This window comes from Hypanus sabinus, chromosome X2 (genome assembly GCF_030144855.1).
Source record: "Hypanus sabinus isolate sHypSab1 chromosome X2, sHypSab1.hap1, whole genome shotgun sequence".
Classification (NCBI taxonomy): domain Eukaryota; kingdom Metazoa; phylum Chordata; class Chondrichthyes; order Myliobatiformes; family Dasyatidae; genus Hypanus; species Hypanus sabinus.
The window spans coordinates 3,858,319-3,881,931 of record NC_082739.1 but is presented as its reverse complement, the minus strand read 5'-3'; the positions used below and the strand labels follow the sequence as shown (position 1 = coordinate 3,881,931).

Genomic DNA, 23,613 nt, shown 5'->3' with positions numbered 1-23,613 from the left:
TGACTTGTAAACCGGAAACCAAACTTAATGGTATGGCAGGAGTGCGAGTGGACATTGGCCAAACTGTATTTTCCTCCCTGTCTAACAAAAGAGAGAATGAGCTCGTAAATGTTGGTTCAAGATAATATCTCTCTTTCCAATATTTTTATCAATTTACATATAAACATACAGAGTGCAAGAAAAAATATATATCAATACATTATACTAAATCATATATAAAGGCTCCTTACCCTATATTCATACAGATTAATTAATTTGTAACATTGAAATATAGTAGTTTTATTATATAAAAAATCTAACCCACTACCAAGACTGAAGCTGATTAGTAAAAAAAAAGGAAAAAAATTATTAGTCATCATCTGTGCTTTAACAGCAAATCAAAGGTTTTGAAAATAATTCAGAAAGGTCCCCACAATGTTTGAAAGTCTTGACTAGATTCAGAGATTGAACATCGAATCTTCTCTAAATTTAAACATGACATCACATCACATAACCATTGGGCATGAATAGGAAGGGCTGCATCTTTCCATTTAAGCAAGACCATAAGCGAAATAAAAGCCAAAATGTGCAAGTCAGATGACTCCAAAATAATATCCTTTCCTTCAACAATACCAAATAAAGCGGTCAAAGGATTAGGCTTAAAGTTTACTTTGAAAAGTTTTGAGAAAGTTTGAAATACTTCTTTCCAATATTTTCCAAGACTTGGACATGTCCAAAACATATGAATGAGTGAAGCTTCTCCATTATTACATTTATCACAATACGGAGATATATCTAAATAAAAATGAAACCACTTACCCTTGGTCATATAGGCCCTATGGACCACTTTAAATTGTAGGAGAGAGTGGTGGGCACATAACAATGAAATGTTAACCAATTTAAAAATTTGATTCTGAATTTCCTCAGAAATTGAAGTCTGTAAATATTGATCCCAAAGATTTTTAATTTTATCTAAAGGAACACCTCTCATTCCACAGCATATTATAAATATTAGATATAGATCCATTATAAAAAGATTTCAAGTTAAAAATTACATCTTGTAGATTCTTATCAGGACTTTTAGGAAACGTACTTATTGGAGACCATAAAAATCTCTTATTTGTAGGTATTGAAAAAATGAGTTTTGGGTAAATTATATTTAGTTGAAAGTTGTTCAAGCAAAAAGAGACTTCCCTCTACAAACAAGTCCTGAAAACATTTAATACCTAATCTATCCTATTCATTAAAAGCCACATCAATCATAGAGGGTTTAAAAAAATAACTAGAAAAATGAGACTCGAAAGAGAAAATCTCAATAAGTCAAAGTATCTATTGGTAAACTATAACAAAGTAGAGTTTGAAATGAAAGACGATTAATTTCACCTTTTAGTTCCATCTTAGTTTCTTCCTTTTGGGTGCAAGGATTCTGAGAGAGTCTCTCCAGACTCCATGTTGTGAGAAATCCTAACAGATGACACAATTATGCTCCAGGGGTTCATACACAAGGAGGAACAGGATGAAAGTTGTTTATGCAGTAGCTTTTTCCATTGATCTGCCTATCTATTTTGTAAGTTCCAATGTGATTTACAGATACAGTGGTGCTAGAAAGTTTGAAGTTTGTGAATTCTGTAGAATTTTCTCTATTTCTTCATAAATATGACCTAGAGTGTGATCAGATCTTCACGTGAGTCCTAAAACTAGATAAAGAGAACCTAATTAGATAAATAACACAAATAAATTATACTTCTTCATCTATTTATTGAGAAAAATGATCCAATATCACATGTATTTGATGGAAAAAAATCGGTGAACCTTTGTTTTCAGTCACTGGTATGACCCACCCCACCCCCGTACAGCAATAACTTCAAACAAACATTTCCGGTAGCTGTTGATCTGTCCTGCACATCAGCTTGGAGGAAGTTTCGATCATTCCTCCACACAGAACTGTTTCAGTTCATTAATATTTCTAGGATACCTAGCATGAACAAACCTCTTCAGGTCATGCCACAGCATCTCAATTGGGTTAAGAACTAGACTCTGACTTGGCCATTTCAAAACACTAATTTTCTTCTTTTTAAACCATTCTGTTGTTGATTTACCCTTGTGTTTTGGTTCATTGTCTTGTCCCAAATGTTCAAATATCTTGATACAATTTTGAACATATCGTTCCCTCAACAATTACAAGCTGTCCAGGCCCTGAGACAGCAAAGCAATCACAAAACACGATGCCTCACAGTTGGAATGAGGTTATGGTGTTGGTGTGGAACATCCAGGCGGTCTTTGCAAACTTGAGATGTGCAGCCATGTTTTTTTTGGAGAGCAGTGGTTTCCTCCGTGGTGTCCTTCCATGAACATCATTCTTGTTCAGTGTCATTCTTATAGTGGACACATGAACAGAGACTTCAGCAAGTTCTAGAGATTTCTTCAGGTCTTTTGCTGCTATCCTTGGTTACTTTTCACCTCCTTCAGCATTGCACGTTGTCCTCTTGGTGTGATCTTTGCAGGATGCCCACTCCAAGGAAGTATAGCAACATTTCTGAATTCCCTCCATTTGGCGACAATTTCTCTTATTGTGGACTGATGAACACTCAAGTCTTTAGAAATGTTTTTATAGCCTTTTCCAGCATCATGCATCTCTACAATTCTTCTAAGGTCCTCTGAAAGTTGTTTTGATTGAGACATGGTGCACATAAACAGATCTTTCTTGAGAAGAGCAGGCTCTGTCAGAAATGGGACTTTGGGTGTCTTTTTGATAGGGCAGGGCACCTCTACAACCCACACCCCCAATCTCATCTCATTGATTGGAACAACTGATTCCAAATAACTTTTGTAGAAGGCACTACCCCAGAGATTCACATACTTTTTTGAACCTAGACTGTGATTGTTTAATTGGTGTATTCAGTAATGATGAGAGTAAGTGCAATTGTTTGTGTTATTTGTTTAGGTAGATTGTGTTTGTCTATTGTTGTGACTTAGACAAAGTTCAGACCACACTTTATGAGTAATTAATACAGAAAACCAAGTAATAGCATAGGGTTCACAAACTTTTTCTTGCAAATGTATCCATCGATGTTGGATAAAAACCCCTCTGTCTCATGGAGTTGGTATGTCATAAATTACAAACACTCCAACCCACACAAAAACCGTCATGATCTCTGAAGAGAGGAGGAAAAAGGCTAAGGCTAATAGAGAGGTGAGATATTTGGAACTCAAGCGATCTCTAATCACAGTCATGAGAGGTTTATGTTGATTCGCCAACATCTCTTTTCCATCAGATTCACTATTATTCCCTAACTTACTCAGGAAGGACTAGTTGTGTGCATTTTAGTTTGTTATCCTTCTTTCCCCCTCCCTCTTCCCCATGGTATTTGGCAGCAGAGCTCCCATTGGATAAACTTCCGTGGCATTTTTTCTAGCAATCTACTCTCAGATCCCATGGCAAGTTAGACCGCATTGATTTCTGCAAGGATGGCAGGGCTGCTGGGAAAAAGAAAAGTTCCCTGAATTACATTATCAAGGTACAAAAAGCAACAGTGGCCTGAAATATAAAACCACTTAGAAAATGCTGGATGTATTCAGCAGGTCAGGTAGCATCTTCAGACTGAGAAAAAGAGTTAATGTATCTTGGCAACAACTTTTAATACATTTTCAAAATATGTTAATTCTTTAACTTATTTGAATATCTTGTAGATCTTTCTGAATCTCTTTCAGAAGCACATAACTATAGCAGCTTTGACAGTCGTTTGCTCTGGGGTGGGGCTTTGCCAGTTGTCAAAGCTGTCAGAAGCAATTAAGGGGAAGGGCTTCTTCAATGGGAATTTGAAGACCCTGACATCATTCAGTTCAAGGTGTAGACCAGCAAGAGAGGCCCTCCATGTCTGGATGAAGTCTGGACATGAGGTGACTGTGTGCAGCCATTGTAGATTTGGCCTGTTATCTTGCAGGTAACAGTAAATTTTCTTTAAAAAAAAATCATTTAAATGAGCCCTTCACTCAAGAAAATTGCATTGGTAAAACTTTTAGTAATTGAAACCATACATTACAATTACATGATCGGCATCCCTCTTTAATCATTTGCTTAGTGGAATTAGTGATTCCCTTATGCATGAGATTGTTAATGCAAATGACGTATTTACTGTATGTTTCGATGTACTGTACATGTGATAAATAAATCTGAATCTGATGCGATTCCCTTTCTGTAAGAAACTCAGAAAACATATTGCTCAGTGTTTCTTGATAAAGTCAGAGCCTGCAGGCAACCTGAACACAAGAGATTCTGCAGATGCTGGAAATTTTAAGCAACACACAAAATGCTGGAGGAATTCTGAAAAATCAGGCAGTGTCCATGGAGAGGAATAAACGGTTGACATATCAGTCCTGCTTTGAATCAGTGGACTGGACTGTATTCAGGGATTCATCTTCGAACCTAGATGAGTACACTGCAGTTCTTACTGACTTCATTAAAACCTGTGTGGATGAGTGTGTGCCTACAAAGACTTACTGTACATTCCCAAACCAAAAGCCGTGGATGAACCAGGAGATATGTCGTCTGCTGAAGACTAGATCTGTGACATTCAAATCTGGCGACCCAGGCCTGTACCAGAAAACCAGATATGATTTGCGGAGGGCTATTTCAAGCACAAAGAGACAATTTCAAATGAGGTTGGAGGCACAACAACTCTGGCAGGGTTTACAAGACATTACATCCTACAGAGCAAAACCCAATAGCATGAATGGCAGTGATGCTTCACTACCAGATGAACTCAACGCCTTCTATGCCCGCTTTGAAAGGGAGAACAGAACGACAGCTGTGAAGGTCCCCGCTGCACCTGATGACCCTGTGATCTCTGTCTCAGAGGCCGATGTTAGGCTGTCTTTAAAGAGAGTGAAAACTCGCAAGGCAAAGGTTCAGATGGAGTACCTGGTAAGGCTCTGAAAACCTGTGCCAACAAACTGGTGGGAATATTCAAGGACATTTTCAACCTCTCACTGCTACGGGTGGAAGTTCACACTTGCTTCAAAAAGGTAACAATTATATCAGTGCCTAAGAATAATAGAAACATAGAAAGCCTACAGCGCAATACAGGCCCTTTGGCCCACAATGATGTGCTGAACATGTCCTTACCTTAGAACTACCTAGGCTTACCCATAGCCTTCTATTTTTCTAAGCTCCATGTACCTATCCAGGAGTCTCTGAAAAGACCCTGTTGTTTCCATCTCCACCACCACCGCTGGCAGCCCATTCCGCACACTCACCACACTCTGCGTAAAAAAAAACTTACCCCTGACATCTCCTCTGTACCTACTTCCAAACACCTTAAAACTGTGCCCTCTTATGCTAGCCATTTCAGCCCTGGGAAAAACCCTCTGACTATCCACACGATCAATGCCTCTCATCATCCTGTACACCCCTATCAGGTCACCTCTCATCCTCTGTCGCTCTAAGGAAAAAGGCCAAGTTCACTCAACCTCTTCTCCTAAGGCATGCTCCCTAATTCAGGCCAAATCCTTGTAAATCTCCTCTGCACCCTTTCTATGGTTTCCACATCCTTCCTGTAGTGAGGCGACCAGAATTGAGCACAGTACTCCAAGTAGGGTCTGACCAGGGTCCTATATTCCTACAACATTACCTCTTGGCTCTTAAACTCAATCCCACGATTGATGAAGGCCAATGCACTGCATGCCTTCTTAAACACAGAGTCAACTTGCGTAGGAGTTTTGAGAATCCTATAGACTCGGACCCCAAGATCCCTCTGATCCTCCACACTGCCGAGTCTTGCCATTAATGGTATATTCTGCCATCATATTTGACCTACCAAAATGAACCACCTCACACTTATCTGGATTGAACTCCATCTGCCACTTCTCAGCCCAGTTTTGCATCCTATCACTGTCCCGCTGTAATCTCTGACAGCCCTCTACACTATCCACAATTCTCCCAATCTTTGTGTCATCAGCAAATTTACTAACCCATCCCTCCACTTTCCTCATCCAAGTCATTTATAAAAATCACTAAGAGAAGGGGTCCCAGAACAGATCCCTGAGGCACAGAACTGATCACCGACCTCCATGCAGGATATGACCCATCTACAACCACTCTTTGCCTTCTGTGGACAAGCCAATTCTGGATGCAGAAAGCAAGGTCCCCTTGGATCCCATGCCTCCCTATTTTCTCAATAAGCCTTGCATGGGGTACTTTATCAAATGCCTTGCTGAAATCCATATACACTACATCTACTGCTCTGCCTTCATCAATGTGTTTAGTCACATCCTGAAAAAATTCAATCAGGCTCGTATGGCACGACCTGCCTTTGACAAAGCCATGCTGACTATTCCCAATCAGATTATGCCTCTCCAAATGTTCATAAACCCTGCCTCTCAGGATCTTCTCCATCAACTTACCAACTGCTGAAGTAAGACTCACTGGCCTATAATTTCCTGGGCTACCTCTACTCCCTTTCTTGAATAAGGGAACAACATCTGCAACCGTCCAATCCTCCGGAACCTTTCCTGTACATCCCATCTGGTCCCAGTGACTTATCCAACTTGATGCTTTCCAAAACTTCCAGCACATCCTCTTCCTTAATATCTACATGCTCAAACTTTTCAGTCCACTGCAAGTCATCCCTACAATTGCCAAGGTCCTTTTCCGTAGTGAATGTATGAAGCAAAGTATTCCTTAAGTACCTCTGGTATCTCTTCCGGTTCCATACACACTTTAACACTGTCACACTTGATAATGTGAGCTTCCTTAATGACTGTCACCCGGTAGCACTCACATCGACAGTGATGAAATGCTTTGAGAGGTTGGTCATGACTAGAGTGAACTCCTGCCTCAGCAAGGACCTGGACCCATTGCAATTTGCCTATCGTCACAATAGGTCAACGGCAGATGCAATCTTAATGGCTCTTCACACGGCTTTAGACCACCTGGACAACACAAACACCCACGTCAGGATGCTGTTCATCGACTATAGCTCAGCATTTAATACTATCATTCCCACAATCCTGATTGAGAAGTTGCAGAACTGGGCCTCTGTATCTCCCTCTACAAGTGGATTCTTGACTTTCTAACCTTAAGACAACAATCTGTGCAGACTCGCGATAACACCTCCTCCTCGCTGATGATCAACACTGGTGCACCTCAGGGGTGTGTGCTTAGCCAACTGCTCTACTCTCTAAATACACATGACTGTGTGGCTAGGCATAGCTCAAATACCATCTATAAATTTGCTGACGATATAACCATTGTTGGTAGAATCTCAGCTGGTGACGAGGGTGTACAGGAGTGAGATATGCCAACTAGTGGAATGGTGCCACAGCAACAACCTGGCACTCAACGTCAGTAAGACGAAAGAGCTGATTGTGGACTTCAGGAAGGGTAAGACAAAGGAACACATACCAATCCTCATAGAGGGATCAGAAGTGGAGAGAGTGAGCAGCTTCAAATTCCTGGGTGACAAGATCTCTGAGGATCTAACCTGGTCCCAACATATTGATGTAGTTATAAAGTGGCTATACTTCATTAGGAGTTTGAAGAGATTTGGTATGTCAACAAATACACTCAAAAAAACTTCTATAGATGTACCATGGAGAGCATTCTAACAGTCTGCATCACTGTCTGATTTGGAGGGGTACTGCACAGGACTGAAAGAAGCTGCAGAGGGTTGCAAATTTAATTGGCTCCATCTTGGGCACTAGCCTACAAAGCACCCAGGACATCTTCAAGGAGCGGTGTCTCAGAAAGGCAGCGTCCATTATTAAGGACCTCCAGCACCCAGAGCATGCCCTTTTCTCAGGAGGTACAGAAGCCTGAAGGCACACTCTCAGCGATTCAGGGACAGCTTCTTCCACTCTGCCATCTGATTCCTAAATGGACATTGAACCCTTGGACACTACCTCACTTTTTAATATATAGTATTTCTGTTTTTTTGCATGATTTCTAATCTATTCAATATATGTCTACTGTAATTTATTTATTTATTATTATTTTATTTTGTTTTTTTCTATATTATATATTACATTGAACTGCTGCTGCTAAGTTAACAAATTTCACGTCACATGCCAATGATAATAAGTGTGATTCTGATTCCTGATGAAGGGTCTCAGCCTGAAACATTGACTATTTATTCCTCCCCATAGATCCTGCCTGACCTGCTGTGAGTTGTTGCTACAGGAAACAGGCTGTCTAACCTTTGTAAAATTAGATTGGTGGAACAGGACTACCAAGGTGACTCTATCCTAACAACAATCATCTTACGCCTGTAATCTTGACCTCCCGCAGTCCCATATACCCATCACCCAATCTGGTTGTGTATCTATACTTGTTCTAATTCTTGTCCCAGTGATCCCTCTGAAGCTTTCCTATCTCCATAGCTTCCTCATGCACCACAACCTTCCATGAAATTTTAGTTCAGTTCCAGAACTGAACACAATACTCCAAACATGGTCTAACTATGTTTTCATAGAGCTGCAAGATTACCTTGCTACTCTTGAACTCAGTCCTCTGACTAACGAAGGCCAACACACCAAACGCCTTCTGAACCGCTCCATCAATTTGCACTGCAATTTTGAGGAGTCTGTGGACATGGACCCTAAGATTCCTCTGTTCCTCCGTGCTGTTTAGAATTAACTCTGTATTCTACCTTCAAGGACTATTTGCTGGGTGCTCAGTATATGATTCTAAATATAGCTGCTCTATTGAATACTTGAATCTGAGCCTATTGTAGGCAGCTGAGCAGTTGGATTGGTGGGCACGGCCCTGCAACTTCCTGCCAATGTAGTTGCAACAGACTAATCGAACCCTGTTTCTCCTGCACAGGCTCCCAGTGAATATGAGGCTTCGCCGGAGACCCTGTACTACCAGATCCCAAACCTAAAGAGCAAACAGCAATATTTGTTCTGGGTGGCAGCAGTTACATCGGCTGGTCGAGGCAATGTCAGCAATAAGGTCACCGGGGAGCCTGCAGCAAAGGGTATGTCAGCAGTTCTCAGCTGCCTTATTAAAAATGACCTTTGTTACAACTGGACACACTTTGAGAGCAGTGTGAATAAGTTGAGAGGTGACTGGTTTGAGTATTGATGGAGGGAGATGGGTTTCCAAAACTCTTCACAACTGGGCATTTCATCACCAATGTGCCAGTGCCTATTGTAGACATGAGGCATTGGATCTGTGGGCTTCAGAGGGAGTGCACAGCTCTGAGACCCTGCAATGACTAGGCTGTAATCAGTGTTGGAACAACTAGTGGTGAAGCTTCACACATCAGAGCACTAAAAATCGAAGCTAGCAGATGCCGTGTGCAAGACAATGAGAAGAATTTGGTCTTCACTAATCAATAATTTGGGATTTATGTTGAAGATGTTGGTGAAGTCTAATTTGGAGTTCTTTGTGCAGTCTTGGTCACCTACATACAAGAAAAATATCAATAATATTGAAAGAGTACAGAGAAAATTTACAAGGATGTTGTCAGAACTTGAGGACTTCAGTTATGGGGAAAGGTTGAATAGGTTAGGACTTTATTCTCTGAAGTGTAGGAGAATGAGGGGAGATTTGATAGAGGTATGCAAAATTACGACGGGTATAGGTAGGGTAAGTGCAAGCAGGCTTTTTCCCTGAGGTTGGGTAAGACAAGAACTAGAAGTTATGAGTAAGGGTGAAAGGTGAAATATTTCAGGGGAACCTGAGCGGAAACATCTTCATTCAGAAGGTGGTGAGAGTGTGGAATGAGCTGACAATGGAACTGGTGGATGCTGCTTCGATTACAACATTTAAAAGAAGTTTGGATAAGAACACGGATAGAAAGGGCATGAAGGGCTATGGTCTAGGTATAGGTCGACGGGAGTAGGCAGATTAACAGTTTAGCATAGATTAGATGTGCTGAAAGGCCTGTTCCTGTGCTTTTGCACTCTATGACTCTAAGAACGGGAACTTGATACTTGATTTCCATTTGGTGATCTCAGCACAATGTGCACCTGGCTTTTTTTAGTGACACGGGTTACCCTGCAAGAGTGTTAATTTTCACTGCCAGTGAAGGAACTGTGTGGAATGTTGGGAAAATGTAAGTGAGTTGTACATAAAATTGGCCAGTTCATTTTCCCAATGGAACGGAATTCATCAGAACTAACCAGGGGCATGAGTTAACCCAGTCAAATCACTTCTATGTGTGATTTACTCATGAAAAATGCGTAATTTATAGGCTAGGGCGGGCTGTCCTCAACTGCCAGTACCATTGGGTTTACTCCATGAGCAGGGTTCAATGATTGGTGTATAAATTCAGTAAGAACATGATTAATGTATCAGACCTTGAACAACCGGAACAAGTCTACAGTTGGGAATCAGCAAGAACTGAGTGCTGCTGAGGGAGGGAGAAGGTGGGGCAGCAGTTAGCATAACCCTATTACAGTGCCAGATGTAAGATTGGCATTTGATTCCCAGTGCTGTCTGGAAGGAGTTTGTACATTCTCCCTGTGACTGTGTGGGTTTCATCCAGGTGCTCGGGTTTGACTCCCACATTCCAAAGACGTAAAGTTAGGGTTAATAAGTTGTGGCCATGCTGTGTTGGCACCAGAAACATGGCAACACTTGCAGGCTGCCCCCAGCACATTCTCAGTTAAATCTGATGAAAATCAGGTGCCAGGGCAGAGACCTATAATCTTAGCTCTTGTTTCTCTCTCAGCAGATTGTGCCTGACCTGCTGAAAGGCAGCACTATCTGGTTATTTCAGTACTGGCCACCAGCATTACTCCAGTCTACATGTTCAAATTCAAATTCAAGACTTCAAATTCAAATTCAAGTTTAATTATCATTCAACCATACATAAATACAGCCAAACGAAACAGCATTCCTCTGGGGGCAAGGTGCAAAATACAGTACCAACAGCACATTCAAAATAGTGAGTAAAAAAGACAGTCACACAAAATAAGCACATATATAGTCCAAGACCCTGAGCGACAAGTCCTGCAAGTTGATAGTTCAGATTCCCAGCAGTGCGTAGCCACTGCATTCCAGCCTGTCATTGCACAGATCGAGCACTGGGTGGCAGCACTGAGGAGAGAGGCCAGCTTGCAACCATGCTTTACCACCTCTGGCGTCTCTCTCCTGGACTGCAGCGGCAGGCGAGCCCGTGGCTTGAGGCGTAATCCTCACTACAACTGAGGCCATGCAGCTCCTGCCTGTCACGCCACTGAAGAAGGGAAACACGCCTGCAGCATCTTACGTTATCAGAGTCCTATTGAGTCTTGCGATTGCAAGAGGAACGTCCAAGACAGTCACCCACGGTTACACTGCACGCCACCTTCGCATACCCACTTTGATACCTTCAAGTAGCAGGCAGCAACACAGTCTGCACCTGGTCCAGCTCCTCCAACACGCCGGCCAGATCGTCCGACACCCTGGACATCCCGGCCAGCTCTTTCGATTAATGAGCAGCTCACTGGTGGGATAGAGCCTCAGCACCCGAAACTCTTGAAGCCCAGCATGGTCTTGCGATCATAAAAAAAACACAGTTAACAAATAAAAAAGCACATTTGGTCGTCCCCACCCGCACAAGAGGCTGCTGTATCTGAACACAGCACTATCTTACCGAAAGTTCAGTTGGTTGATGTAATGGAACTGAGTATATTGATGTGAACACAGCTAACGACCACACCACAATGCTAAACAAGCAGAACAGACCAATGTTAAATGAAGCCATTTTACCTTTGCCACATTCTCATCTTCTTAATCAGTATACAGAGATGAGGTATTTCTTTAGCCAGAAGATGGTGAATCTATGGAATTCAATGCCACAGATGGTTGTGGAGGCCAAGACGTTGGGTATTTTTAAAGTAGAGTTTGATGGGTTCTTGATTAGTCAGGGTGTCGAAGGTTACAAGGAGATGACAGGAGAATGGGGTTGGGAGGGATAATAAATCAGCCATGATGGAATGGCAGAGCAGACTCAGTGGGCCAAATGGCCTAATTCTGCTCTTACATCTTATGTATGGCCTTATGGTCTCAGCAACACAGAAGTGTAAGCTCTACCTTAACAGATGGGTTACCAAACTGGGTTCCATCAAACAAATTCATGTGCATCATTTAACTGTTAGTGTTAGGGCACATTGGGTAACCTCTTGCTAACCTTATGTTGTGCAGATAATTCACCTGAAAGAACGTAACAGAGCCACCAGACCAATGGATCACTGTGAAAAGGCACCTAGCCCCATTCAGTCCCCCTATTGGGTGACACCATTGGGTCATAGACTACTAAAATACCATAGTTCAGAAACAAGCCCTTCCGCCCATCTCGTCTGTGCTGATCTGGTCTTTTATCTAGTCTCAGCTACCTGCACCCAGACTATAGCGCTCCATTCCCTTTTAATCCATATACTTATCCAAACCTCACTTAAATGTTACAACTGAATCTGCATTCTTAGTAACATGGAAAGCCTACAGCACGATTCGGCCCACAATGCTGTGCAGAACATGTACTTACCTTAGAAGTTACCTAGGGTTACCCATAGCCCTCTATTTTTCTGAGCTCCATGTACCAATCCAGGAGTCTCTTAAAAGGCCCTAGTGTATCTACCTCCACCGTCATTGCTGGCAGCCCATTCCACACACTCACCACTCTCTGCGTAAAAAAACTTAACCCTGACATCTCCTCTGTACCTACTTCCAAGCACCTTAAAACTGTGTCCTCTCGTGTTAGCCATTTCCGCCCTGGGAAAAAGCCTCTGACTGTCCACACAATCAATGTTCCTTTTAAATATTTCACATTTTCCCCTATGTCTATGACCCTTAGACCTTATACAAACAGAAAACACTAGGAACATTCAGCAAGTTGGACAGCATGTGTGGAATCAGGAAAAGTTAATATTCCAGGTCCAAATCCCTTCAACGGAACTGGGAACGAGAAAAAATAAGTTTAGTTTTGGTTGAAGAGAAGGTAGGGGAGGGTTGGGGTAAAGGAAGTTTCTCTGTAAGGGTAAGATCAAATGGGCTAATAGGAAGTTTGAAACAGATCATGCTTCTTTACTTGTGCTGTGTGTTATTAATAGTAGGGCTGTGGGACATGCCCAGGAGGTGGGACTGTATTAATGGAAAGAGGGGGAAAAATTGAGCTCAGATAACAAATGGGTGGCTGGTAGAAATTATTAACCATGAGGGGTTACCAACAAGCCAAAGCTGATTTATTTTTCAAAGCAGAAATACCTGAAACTAGTCATCAGAGTGTGTACACCACTAACATTTACCTGGTTGTTTCATCTATAGAATTTTGCTTCATTGTGAAGCATTTGGTTAATACCGATTAAGCTGTGTGCTGTTTCCTCTCTACATCTCCTTTTTCTTCACAGTGATCTTTTCATATTTTGCTTTCAGTATCTCTTTCCATTTTCAATCAGTGTCAATCTTATGTAATTGCTAGTTGTCAGTTTATGTGCTGAACAGGTGTTATCAACCTAACAGGTCAAGCTCTTCTTTTGGTAAATTATAACAAGGGAAGAAATGTCTCCCTTTCTGCCTCTCGAACTCACTGCTTCATTAAGAGGAGTTGATGCAATAGCTTGTTAGCTGGCACCTCGACAGCAAAAAATGGATCTGATTCCCTTTTGAAGTCTGTCTTCAGTCTACTGGTCCCTGGAGTATGGAGGAATGGTAAACAGATTCACTAGAAAATAACAACATGCAAATAGGTTTGTCCATTTAAACCATGGTGTGACTCAAACACACCCTTTTTCACATCACGGAAGTTGTTGATAATTAACAAGATTCTGCCGTTTATATCACAGTAGATAAAGGAGATGATGTCTGAAAATGGTGTGACTGAAGAAACAATCTAGCTTGCTGGAAATTTCAGTAGCAGCTCTGTCATGTCTCAGCGCCTTCACCTGATGTTATGCTACACAATCCTGCTAATGAAGACTAATATAGAGTCATGGAGCACAACAACGCAGAAACAGGCTCTTCTACCCATCTAGTCCATTCTGCCTAGTCCCATCTGGACAATAGCCCTCCATATCACTCTGCCTACATACTGAAACAGACCTCTTAAATATTGAAATTGAACCCACATCCACCACTTCTGGCAGCTCACACCAACCTCTGAAGAAGTTCCTCTCAAGTTCAGCCCTTGCTAAATCCCCAGTCAACAGGCTGCAGCTTGGACAGCCGTTGGGTGGTAATGCCAATCCCATCCCCACCATACAGGATAACTGGTGTAATACTGCTCTGTGAGCCCATTTAGGTCCCTGGTCATTAACATTGACAAAGGGCAGAAGAGGACTCTGGTGCAAGTGAGTTAATGGTCCTGTGTTTCTTCTTATCTATATTACACATGGAGAAATGCAAGTGCTGGAGGCCTATTGATATCAGTGGAACAATACCCCATTCAGTCCTTTCCAAGCACAAATTAATTTTTCAAAGACATTTGAAGCCTAAGGTGGCCACAAGCACACAAATCTGTGTCTGCTTCCTTAAGCCATTCAATTAAGTTATCAATTAGTTATTATTAAGGAGATCATTGTAGCTAATATCAAGGCATACAGACGGAATGTGAATTTATAATTCATGATTCAGATTCAGTTTATTGTCATTTAGAAACCACAACTGCAATGCAGTTAAAAAATGAGACAACGTTCCCTCAGAATGATATCACAAGAGCATATGACAAAACAGACTACACCAGAAAATCCACATAACGTTTGGCAATCCCCAATCCAGTGTCCAGAGAGGCTGCTGCATATTAATATCGTGCTACCGTCTAGCGCGTTCCCCGGAAAGGAGCTCCAAATCCACCAGACAAAAACAAGACCAAGAACTAAAGCTACAAGACCTGCACAAAACCACATAATTACAACATATAGTTACAACAGTGCAAACAATATCATACTTGATAAAAAAACAGACTATGGGCACTGTAAAAATAGTCCAAGATGTTAAAGGACTGTAAGTTCAAAAGAAATCACCACAGTTTCCACAAGTCCCTAGGGTCCCGACAGACTCGCCATCCCACGCCGGCGGCAGAAGGGAATATGGACTTCCCTATGGACTTCCAAGGTGCCACCCGACTCAGCCTCGCAGACGCAGCACACACGGAAAGCGACCTGAGTCCGTCGAAAGGATTCCAAGTCTGTCGAACCTCCGAGCCGACGACCATCCCCTCCGGCACAGCTTCTCCGAGCACCATCCTCTGCCGAGCGTATTAAGACGGCCCCGCCAAAGGCCGTCGGCAACGCGACCCCGAGGACTGGGGGCCTGTTCTTCCCAGCAGAGTCCCGGACCTCACAGCAGCAGCAGCAATGAAGAAGGTCCTCCTGGAATTTCCTGATGTTCCTCTGTGCGTCCACGTCCGTTTTCAATCGATTATGATTGCGCATGGCACCCCACTTCACAAATAACAGATAATCAGTTCCGGAGTGGCTGCTGCAAGCTGCGTCACGCCGCCATCTTGGACCTTCTTTCAGTAGAAAGCACTTTGATCTCCAGGAACCTCTTCTTCATTGTCAGGGAGGTTTTTTCTTGAATTGGTGTAGGGTTGTTCAATGCATTGCTTAATATACATATGATCCTGCATTGTACACGTTACCTTATATTGTCCTGAACCAGAGTGAATAACTTCACTCACCTTAAATTACAGCACGGAAACAGGCCATCTCAGCCCTTCTAGTCCGTGCCGACACTTACACTCACCTAGTCCCACTGGCCCGCACTCAGCCCATAACCTTCCATTCCTTTCCTATCCATATACCTATCCAATTTTACTTTAAATGACAATACTGAACCTGCCTCTACCACTTCTACTGGAAGCTCATTCCACACAGCTACCACTCTCTGAGTAAAGAAATTCCCCCTTGTGTTACCCTTAAACTTTTGCCCCCTAACTCTCAAATCATGTCCTCTTGTTTGAATCTCCCCCACTCTCAATGGAAAAAGCCTATCCACGTCAACTCGATCTATCCCCCTCGTTATTTTAAATACCTCTATCAAGTCCCCCCTCAACCTTTTACACTTCTAACACTGATAACCTTAACACTGAACTGATTCCACAACCTGTGGACTCACTTTCAATAAGTCTGCAACTCATGTTCTCAATATTACTTATTTATTTGTTTGTTTTTATTTGCACAATTAGTCTTTTTGCACATCAGTTTTGTCTGTTTTGTGGTTAATTTTTCATCAATTCTATTGTAATTCTTTATTTTCCCATAAATATCTGAATGAAAACTTATCTCAGGGTTGTATATGGTGACATACAGTTTGTCCTTTGATAATTTTACTTTGAACTTTGACAATTATGAACTCTGAACAGTTTTAGATACAATGCTTCAAGTGCCATACAACGCACCATTTTGTATATTTACTTCATATTTCTATTTATCTATGGAATGTGGATATTGATAGTGTTGCCAACATTTATTAGCCAAACTTAATCACTTCAAGATGGTGATCCGCCTTCTTGAGGTGCTGTGGTCTTCTGGTGAAAGTACCTGTTGGGAAGGGGGTTCCATATTTAAATCCACCAATGATGTATTTCCAAGTCATGAGAGGGCACAGGTTCTATGGTATATTGTGGAGTTCAAGCTCTGTATTGTACGTCCTCCCTTGGCTGATGTATGCTGTACAGGACATGGGATTGCAAACTAGTTTCTGTAATGAATATTGCGGTGCAAGCTGCAGACTTAGACATCTAAAACTTCTTTGATTTGAATTATAGCGCCAGCGAGGATTATTGCATTTGGAGGAACGGTGACTACTCCTTGGATGAAAGATGTGTTTCTACCTTGCCGAGCTGTAGGTGATCCAGGACCTACCATCAAGTGGACAAAAGACAGGTAAAGCAAACTAGCTATGTGGCATGGCATTGTATATCCCTGACTCCAGAGCATTAAAGTTCAGTGAGGCCTATTCATCCATGGTGTAAGAGACTCTTAGACAGGCACATGGATGAAAGAAAAATGGAAGCCTATGTCAGAGGGAAGGGTTAGATTCAGTAACACATACAAAATGCTGGAGGAACTCAGCGGGTCAGGTAGTATCCGTAGAAAGGAATAAGAGGGCTGAGACTCTTCATCAGAACTGGAAAGGAAAAGGGAAGAAGCCAGAAAAGGTTTCAGGAGGGGAAGGAATACAAACTAGAAGGTAATAAGTGAAGCCAGGTGAGGGAGAAGGTAGGTGAGTAGGAGGAGGAAGGGGTGAAGTGAGAAGCTGGGAAGTGTTGGATGAAAAAGGTAAAGGGCTGGAGAAGAAGGAATCTGATAGGAGAGGAGAGTGAATGATGGGAGTAAAGGAGAGAGAAGGAGCACCAAAGCGAGGTGACAAGCAGTTGAGAAGAGAAGAGGTAAGATGGGAGCCAGAGTGGGGATTGGAAGAAGAGAGAAGGGGAAGAGGGAAAATTGCCAGAAGTTAGAGATGTCTTATATTCATTCTGTTAGGTTGAAGGCTACCCAGAGTATGAGATGTTGCTGTCCAACCTGTGAATGGCCACATTGTGGTAATAGCATTAGTAGAGTTGGATTGATCTTAGAGTAGGTTAAAAGGTCGGTACAACATCATGGGCCAGAGGGCCTGTACTGTGCTGTCATGTTCTATATTCTATGTAAGTCTACAGTGCTGGGACCAGCATTGAGATGCTCCTCCAATACTTTGACCACAGTGCTCCCCCACTGAGAGGCTTTCCAGGACCTTTTAGAGGCTCTGCACAGTGAGGGATCTCAATTAGAGAATGAGGGAATACAGACGAGTCTCTCCAACTCTCAGAATCCTGCTATTGTTGACCAATAATGCAAACAGCATTAACAGTTGCCATGGAAATGATTGCTGCTTGGATGTCTAATGATATTCATGAAGAGATGAAGAATGATAACAACACTGGGACAGCGATGTAGGCTGACAAATAATAACACTTCCAACCAAACAAAATACCATAAACTTCAAACTTCTGGGCACCATATTACACCTTAATTTTTTAATGTTATGATAATTCATTCTCTGTGTTTGGAATTGTCGAATCTATTTAAATGGTGATAGTAATCTATTAAAATATGTTTAACAAAAGAGAGTGGGATGAAGTGTTTTTAAAAAATGTTTAAAGAAAATGCATTAATTCTGGGCATTTATTATAATTGGAGCTGTTGCTGCTACATGGACAAAATGGAGCCAGCAACTAAAGTTCTCCCTCATCACAGAGACCATGACCCAGACTTCTCGTTTTCCCAGGTGTTAACCAAAGGCACCCTCCAGGGGGATAAACAAGGCTGCAATTAAATTAAAATTTTTGTGAGGTGTTTCTGCATGTGTCTCAAAAGCTAATCTCAGGAAATGTCTCCTGAACCCTTTAGTGAGTGTAATGTGGCCTTCCACCCCAGGCCTTAACCATCAGGTTCATTTGCTTAGTGCGAACAGCTTACTGGCCCTCCAGGAACATCTGCACTCTCCAGGAATTCCCAGTACAGTGATACAAATAGAGTGCTTCTCCTGCACTGAACACTTCTCTGGAAGTTCATTAGTTGCAACCAGTAGAGCCCCTACCTCACAGCTCAGTGACCTGGATTCAATCCCAGAGCTATCTGTGTGGAGTTTGCTCTTTCTGCTTGTGACCACATGGGTTTCTTCCGTTACTGCAGTCCCACTACAGGCCAAAGACGTGCATTTTTTAAAAATTGTTTATTTATTTAGAGATACAAAATGGTAGCAGGCCCTTCCGGCTTACATGCTGCCCAATGACATGCATGCGACCAATTAACCTGTGAACCATGTACATATTTGGAATGTGGGAGGAAACCAGAGCACACAGAGGAAACCCACATGGTCACGGAGAACATACAAACTCCTTACAGACACTGGCCACTGTAAATTGCCCCTAGTGTGTATTAAGTGGTAGAATTTGAGGAGGTTTGGGAGGAATGTGGGCAGAATGTGGACAATTTCTTGGATAGAAAAGAAACTGGAAATACACTAAACTAAGGAAGGAATAGAGGGATATGGGCCGAATTTGAGGAAATGGGATTAGATTAGGCAGGTATCATGGTCAGCACGAATAGTATGAACCAAAGAACCCGTATCTGTGCTGTACAACTCAACAATTGTGCTAACTTGGAATTAGTGTAAATGAGCGCTAAGTAGTTATAGTGGGCCTGTTTCCTGTCTATGACATTCACTTATCAGTTATAAAGTTAACAGATAAAGGGAGAAGTAGCTCTATGATTGTGAGGATGGGATTATCCAGTTGGCACGAGGAAGTGATGGTGGATGTGTTGCAGGAACATGGGGGTGGGATAGTTCAGTCAGCAGTCCGATGATTAACCTCTCAGACTATGGCCATCCAGAGTTAACAATTCCAGCACAAATGAGTGAAGATAAGGTAAAACATGGAAATGTCGGCTACATGGCAAAATGTTATGTCACTAAACAATATCCTACTTATGCCAACAATTAAAGAAATCTGATCTTTGTAAATAAAAACTGGAATTGGTATAGCACAGAAGGTTACCAGCCAGCTTGACAAGTAGATGCTGGTCCCATTTAAAACAGTCCCATCATCCCCTCGTCTTTCCCTGCAGCCTTGCAAATTGATCTCTCAGTTGCCTAACTCATCAAGAATTTCCCCCACTCTTACAACCATAACCACTCCTTGAGTACTTTTTCACTCCCTGCAGTCACCCTTAATTTTTGACAAGAAGTTTTTAATCAACTAACAAAACATTGATTAGACCATACTTATGTGCAGTTCTGGTCATCACATTCATTGGTAAACCAGTTAAATTGATTTATTGTTGTCAGATGTACAGAGGTACAGTGGAAAAACTTTTTTTTTGTATGCCATCCTTATGGATTATTTCATCACAACAATGCGTTGAGGTAGTACAATATCAGAATGCAGAATAAAATGTAACAATTACAGAGAAAGTGCAGTTGCAGCAGGCGGTAGGGTGCAAGGCCACGACAAGGTCAAGAGCACAGTGGATTATACTAGGGAACCATTCAATGGTGCTATATCAATAGGATGGAAGCTGTCCTAGAGCCTGGTGATACAATAACTACAGGAAAGGTGTGATTACGTTAGAGAGGATACAGAAGTAAATCAAAAGAATGTTGCCCGGATTGGAGGGTTTGAGGAATAACAAGAAGCTGGACAGGCTGGGTCCTTTTTCCATTTAGCAAAGAGGAAGAGGGGTAACATGATAGAAGTATATAAAATTATGAAAGACATAGGCTAGACACTGTTTCCCATAGTAGAGATGTCTAAAATGAGAGGGGGTAGGTTTAAGGTAAGAGTGAGGAAGTTTAAAGGGGATTGGAAGGGCAATTGCTATTTGAATGAGCTGCCAAAGGAGGTGGCGGAGGGAGGAACAATTACAATATTGAAGGGGCATCTGGACAAGTTCATGAATGAGCAGAGGATGAAGGGATGGGGAATTAATGCAGGTGTGTTTAGTTCAGATAGGCCTGATGTTCAGCCTACACATGATGGGCTAAAGGGCCTGTTTCTTTGGTTTATAACTCGATGACCCTGTGAGTCGATCTGTTTACCATGATCCTTAAACTAACTGCTCACGCAAACAGCTTCCTCTGTTCACTCTACATAAACCCATCATGGTGTTAAACAGTTCCATAAGATCTCCTCACCACCTTCTTTATTCCATTGAGGACAACCCCAGCTTGGGGCTAAATCCCCTAAGACTTATTCATTTAGAAACACAGTGTGGATCGAGCCCTTCTGGCCCAACAACCCTCCCGCTTAACTCTACAATAATCAATTAACCTACTGCCGGGTGTGTCTTTGGAATGTGGGAGGAAACTGGAGCTCCCGGAGGAATCCAATGTGTTGACGAAAAGAACATACAAGTTTTCTTACAGATGGCCCTGGAATTCCGGTGTCCTGAGCTGTAATAGCATTGCACTAATCATTATACTGTACTACCATGGCACCCAAACTCTATAATTCTTCAAAGGTTTCAAAGGTACATTTAATGTCAGAGAAATGTATACAGTAGACATCCTGAAATGTTTTTTCTTCACAACCATCCATGAAAACAGAGGAGTGCCCCGAAGAATGAACAACAGACAAATGTTAGAACCCCAAAGTCCCCCCAGTTCCCCTCCCTCCCGCCAATCCCCCCCTCCCTCCCACCAGCAAAAAAAGCATCAACACTCGCCACCGAGCACTCAAGCATGAGCAAGGCACAGCAAAGACACAGACTCGCAGTTACCCCAGAGACTACATTGTTCACCCAGTATCGACACACCACGGGCTCACTCTCTCCTTAATAAAGGAGAAAGAGATGTCTCCGTTTCACAGCGAGAGGGGAGACATAACAAACAACTCGCTGGTTTACGATGTTAAAAATCCATTACGTTGCTTTTTCTTCGAGCTCTGTGCCCAAAGATCTGGGCACACAGCTGTAGATATTCCAGCTCGCCCGACTCACACAGGTCTCCTGCCGTGACACCAATCCTCGATTCACCCATCTCCAGAGCACTGAGATCCTAGGCTTCTGAATCCGAGCCGGATTCTTAGGCCGAGCCCTTGGCGTGCTGAACAACAACGGCCAGCTATGAAACCCTGATAGTGGGTCCCATTCCCGCAAAGAACCGTAGTCAGCGTGTAACTCAGGGTCAGGGTCTTCAAAAGAGCCCTGAAAGGGAAAAATAAAGATATTAAAGATAGAAATAGAGCTGTTTCTGAAGATCATGTAGTCATCCAGTAAATGTTTTCTGTGCATTCTCTCACGGATGCCATGTCCTTTCTTAAATGGATATATTATAAGGAGAAATCTCAATGGGAAGGAAATAAGTTAGAAGTGCAGGTTGATTTTGAGTGGTAGTTAACTGCAGCTCGGTGTTTGTTACAGTGAGGACTCTGCTATTCCGGTGCAAGTTGATGGCCACAGAATGATCTTCAACAATGGCACTTTGTTTCTTCGCTCTGTCAGGGCAGAGGATTCTGGGTATTATACCTGCACAGCTACAAATACCTGGGGCTTTGACACAATCATCGTCAACCTCTTGGTGCAAGGTGAGTGTGTGCTCATGGTGAGTTCTTGTTCCTTTCTCCTCCACTGTGGACTTTGTAACATTAATGGTGACAAGACCTCCAGGTGCTTTGCCTCTCATACTGGACATCGTGTCCAAGATAATCCCTTTAGCTCCATCCTGATCCCATTTTTAATTGCCATGATTCCTTGTTAAACAATCCTAAAACTGTTGGTCATATCGACAGCATTGCAGTTCTCGCAACGTCATCAAAACCCAGAGAGCTGATGATCAGCTACAGGAGGAAGAAGCCAGAGATCCATGAGACAGTCCTCATCAGTAGCTTTAGATCCTTTGGCGTTAACATTTCAGAAGATTTGTCTTGGGACTAGCACCACAAGTATTATCATAAAGAAGGCACAACAGTGCCCCTACTTTCCAAAAACTGAGACAAACTTCCATTGATGCACTATGGAGAGTATCCTAACTGTTGGCATCATGGCCTCATATGGATGCCCAGGAAAGAAAAGAAGCTTCAGAAATTGGTGGATATGGCTTAGTCCATCACAGGCAAAGCCCTCCCCACCATTTAATACATTTACAAGGAGCACTGTCACAAGAAAGCAGCATCCACGACCCCCAATATCCTGACCATGTACTTTTCTCACAACTACCATCAGATAGGAGGTAAGAAGCCTTAGGACACGCATCACTAACAGTTTATTACCCTACAACCATCAGCTTTCTCAACCAGTGTGGGTAACTTCAGTCACCACTACCCTGAACTGATTCTGCAACCTATGGAATACACAGAAAATGCTGTAAGAACTCAGCAGGCCAGGCAGTATCAATGGAAAAAAGTAAGCAGTCGACATTTCTGGCTGAAACCCTTAATCAGGATGAAGGATCTTGATGAAAGATCTCAGCCCGAAACATCGACTATACGCCTTTCCATAGATGCTGCCTGGCCTGCTGAGACCCTCTGGCATTTTGTGTTTATTGCTGGGATTTCCAACGTCTGCAGATTTTTTTGTGTTTGTAATTGGACCACCACGTGTGGATTCACTTTCAAGAAACTCCTAACATCTCATGTTCTCAGTACTTTTTTTGCACTGTTTGTTTTATTTTGCAGAAACAGAATCAGGTTTATTATCACCGGCATGAGATGTGAAATTTGTTAACTTAGCAGCAGCAGTTCAATGCAATACATAAAAAAGAAGAAAATAATAATAATAAATAAGTAAATCTTATTCAGTATACTTTATACAGTATATGTATATTGAATAGATTAAAAATCATACAAAAACAAAAATACTATGTATTTAAAAAAATGAGGTAGTGTCCAAGGGTTCAATGTCCATTTAGGAATCTGATGGCAGAGAGGAAGAAGCTGTTCCTGAGTTGCTGAGTGTGTGCCTTCAGGCTTCTGTACCTCCTACCTGATGGTAACAGTGAGAAAAGGGCATGTCCTGGGTGCTGGAGGTCCCTAATAATAGATGCTGCCTTTCTGAGACACCGCTCCCTAAAGATGTCCTGGGTACTTTGTAGGCTAGTGCCCACGATGGAGTTGACTAGAGTTACAACTTTCTGCGTCTTCTTTCAGTCCTGTGCAGTAGCCCCTCCGTACTAGACAGTGATGCAGCCTGTCAGAATGCTCTCCACGATACAACTATAGAAGTTTT

At 42.3% G+C, this 23,613-nt stretch overlaps 2 protein-coding genes across 4 annotated transcripts in view; one reads left to right on the top strand and one right to left on the bottom strand.

Annotated features, from left to right (window-relative positions):
- The window catches only part of dscaml1 (Down syndrome cell adhesion molecule like 1), a 676,237-nt gene that overhangs the window by 560,764 nt on the left and 91,860 nt on the right, over positions 1–23,613 (top strand). For all 3 annotated transcript variants that reach the window (XR_009509068.1, XM_059956821.1, XM_059956822.1), the window contains 3 exons: positions 8,801–8,954; positions 16,674–16,791; positions 21,811–21,974. Coding sequence is in view for 2 of the 3 variants with exons in the window: in XM_059956821.1 (XP_059812804.1) it covers positions 8,801–8,954; positions 16,674–16,791; positions 21,811–21,974 (436 nt within the window). In the remaining variant the exon portion in view is untranslated. The remainder of the gene's footprint in view (positions 1–8,800; positions 8,955–16,673; positions 16,792–21,810; positions 21,975–23,613) is intronic.
- Positions 10,811–23,613, bottom strand: part of LOC132385096 (uncharacterized) — a 175,324-nt gene continuing 162,521 nt past the window's right edge. Inside the window, exon 3 of the mRNA XM_059956834.1 lies at positions 10,811–11,460. Within this exon, the coding sequence (XP_059812817.1) occupies positions 11,258–11,460 (203 nt within the window). The 3' untranslated portion in view covers positions 10,811–11,257. The remainder of the gene's footprint in view (positions 11,461–23,613) is intronic.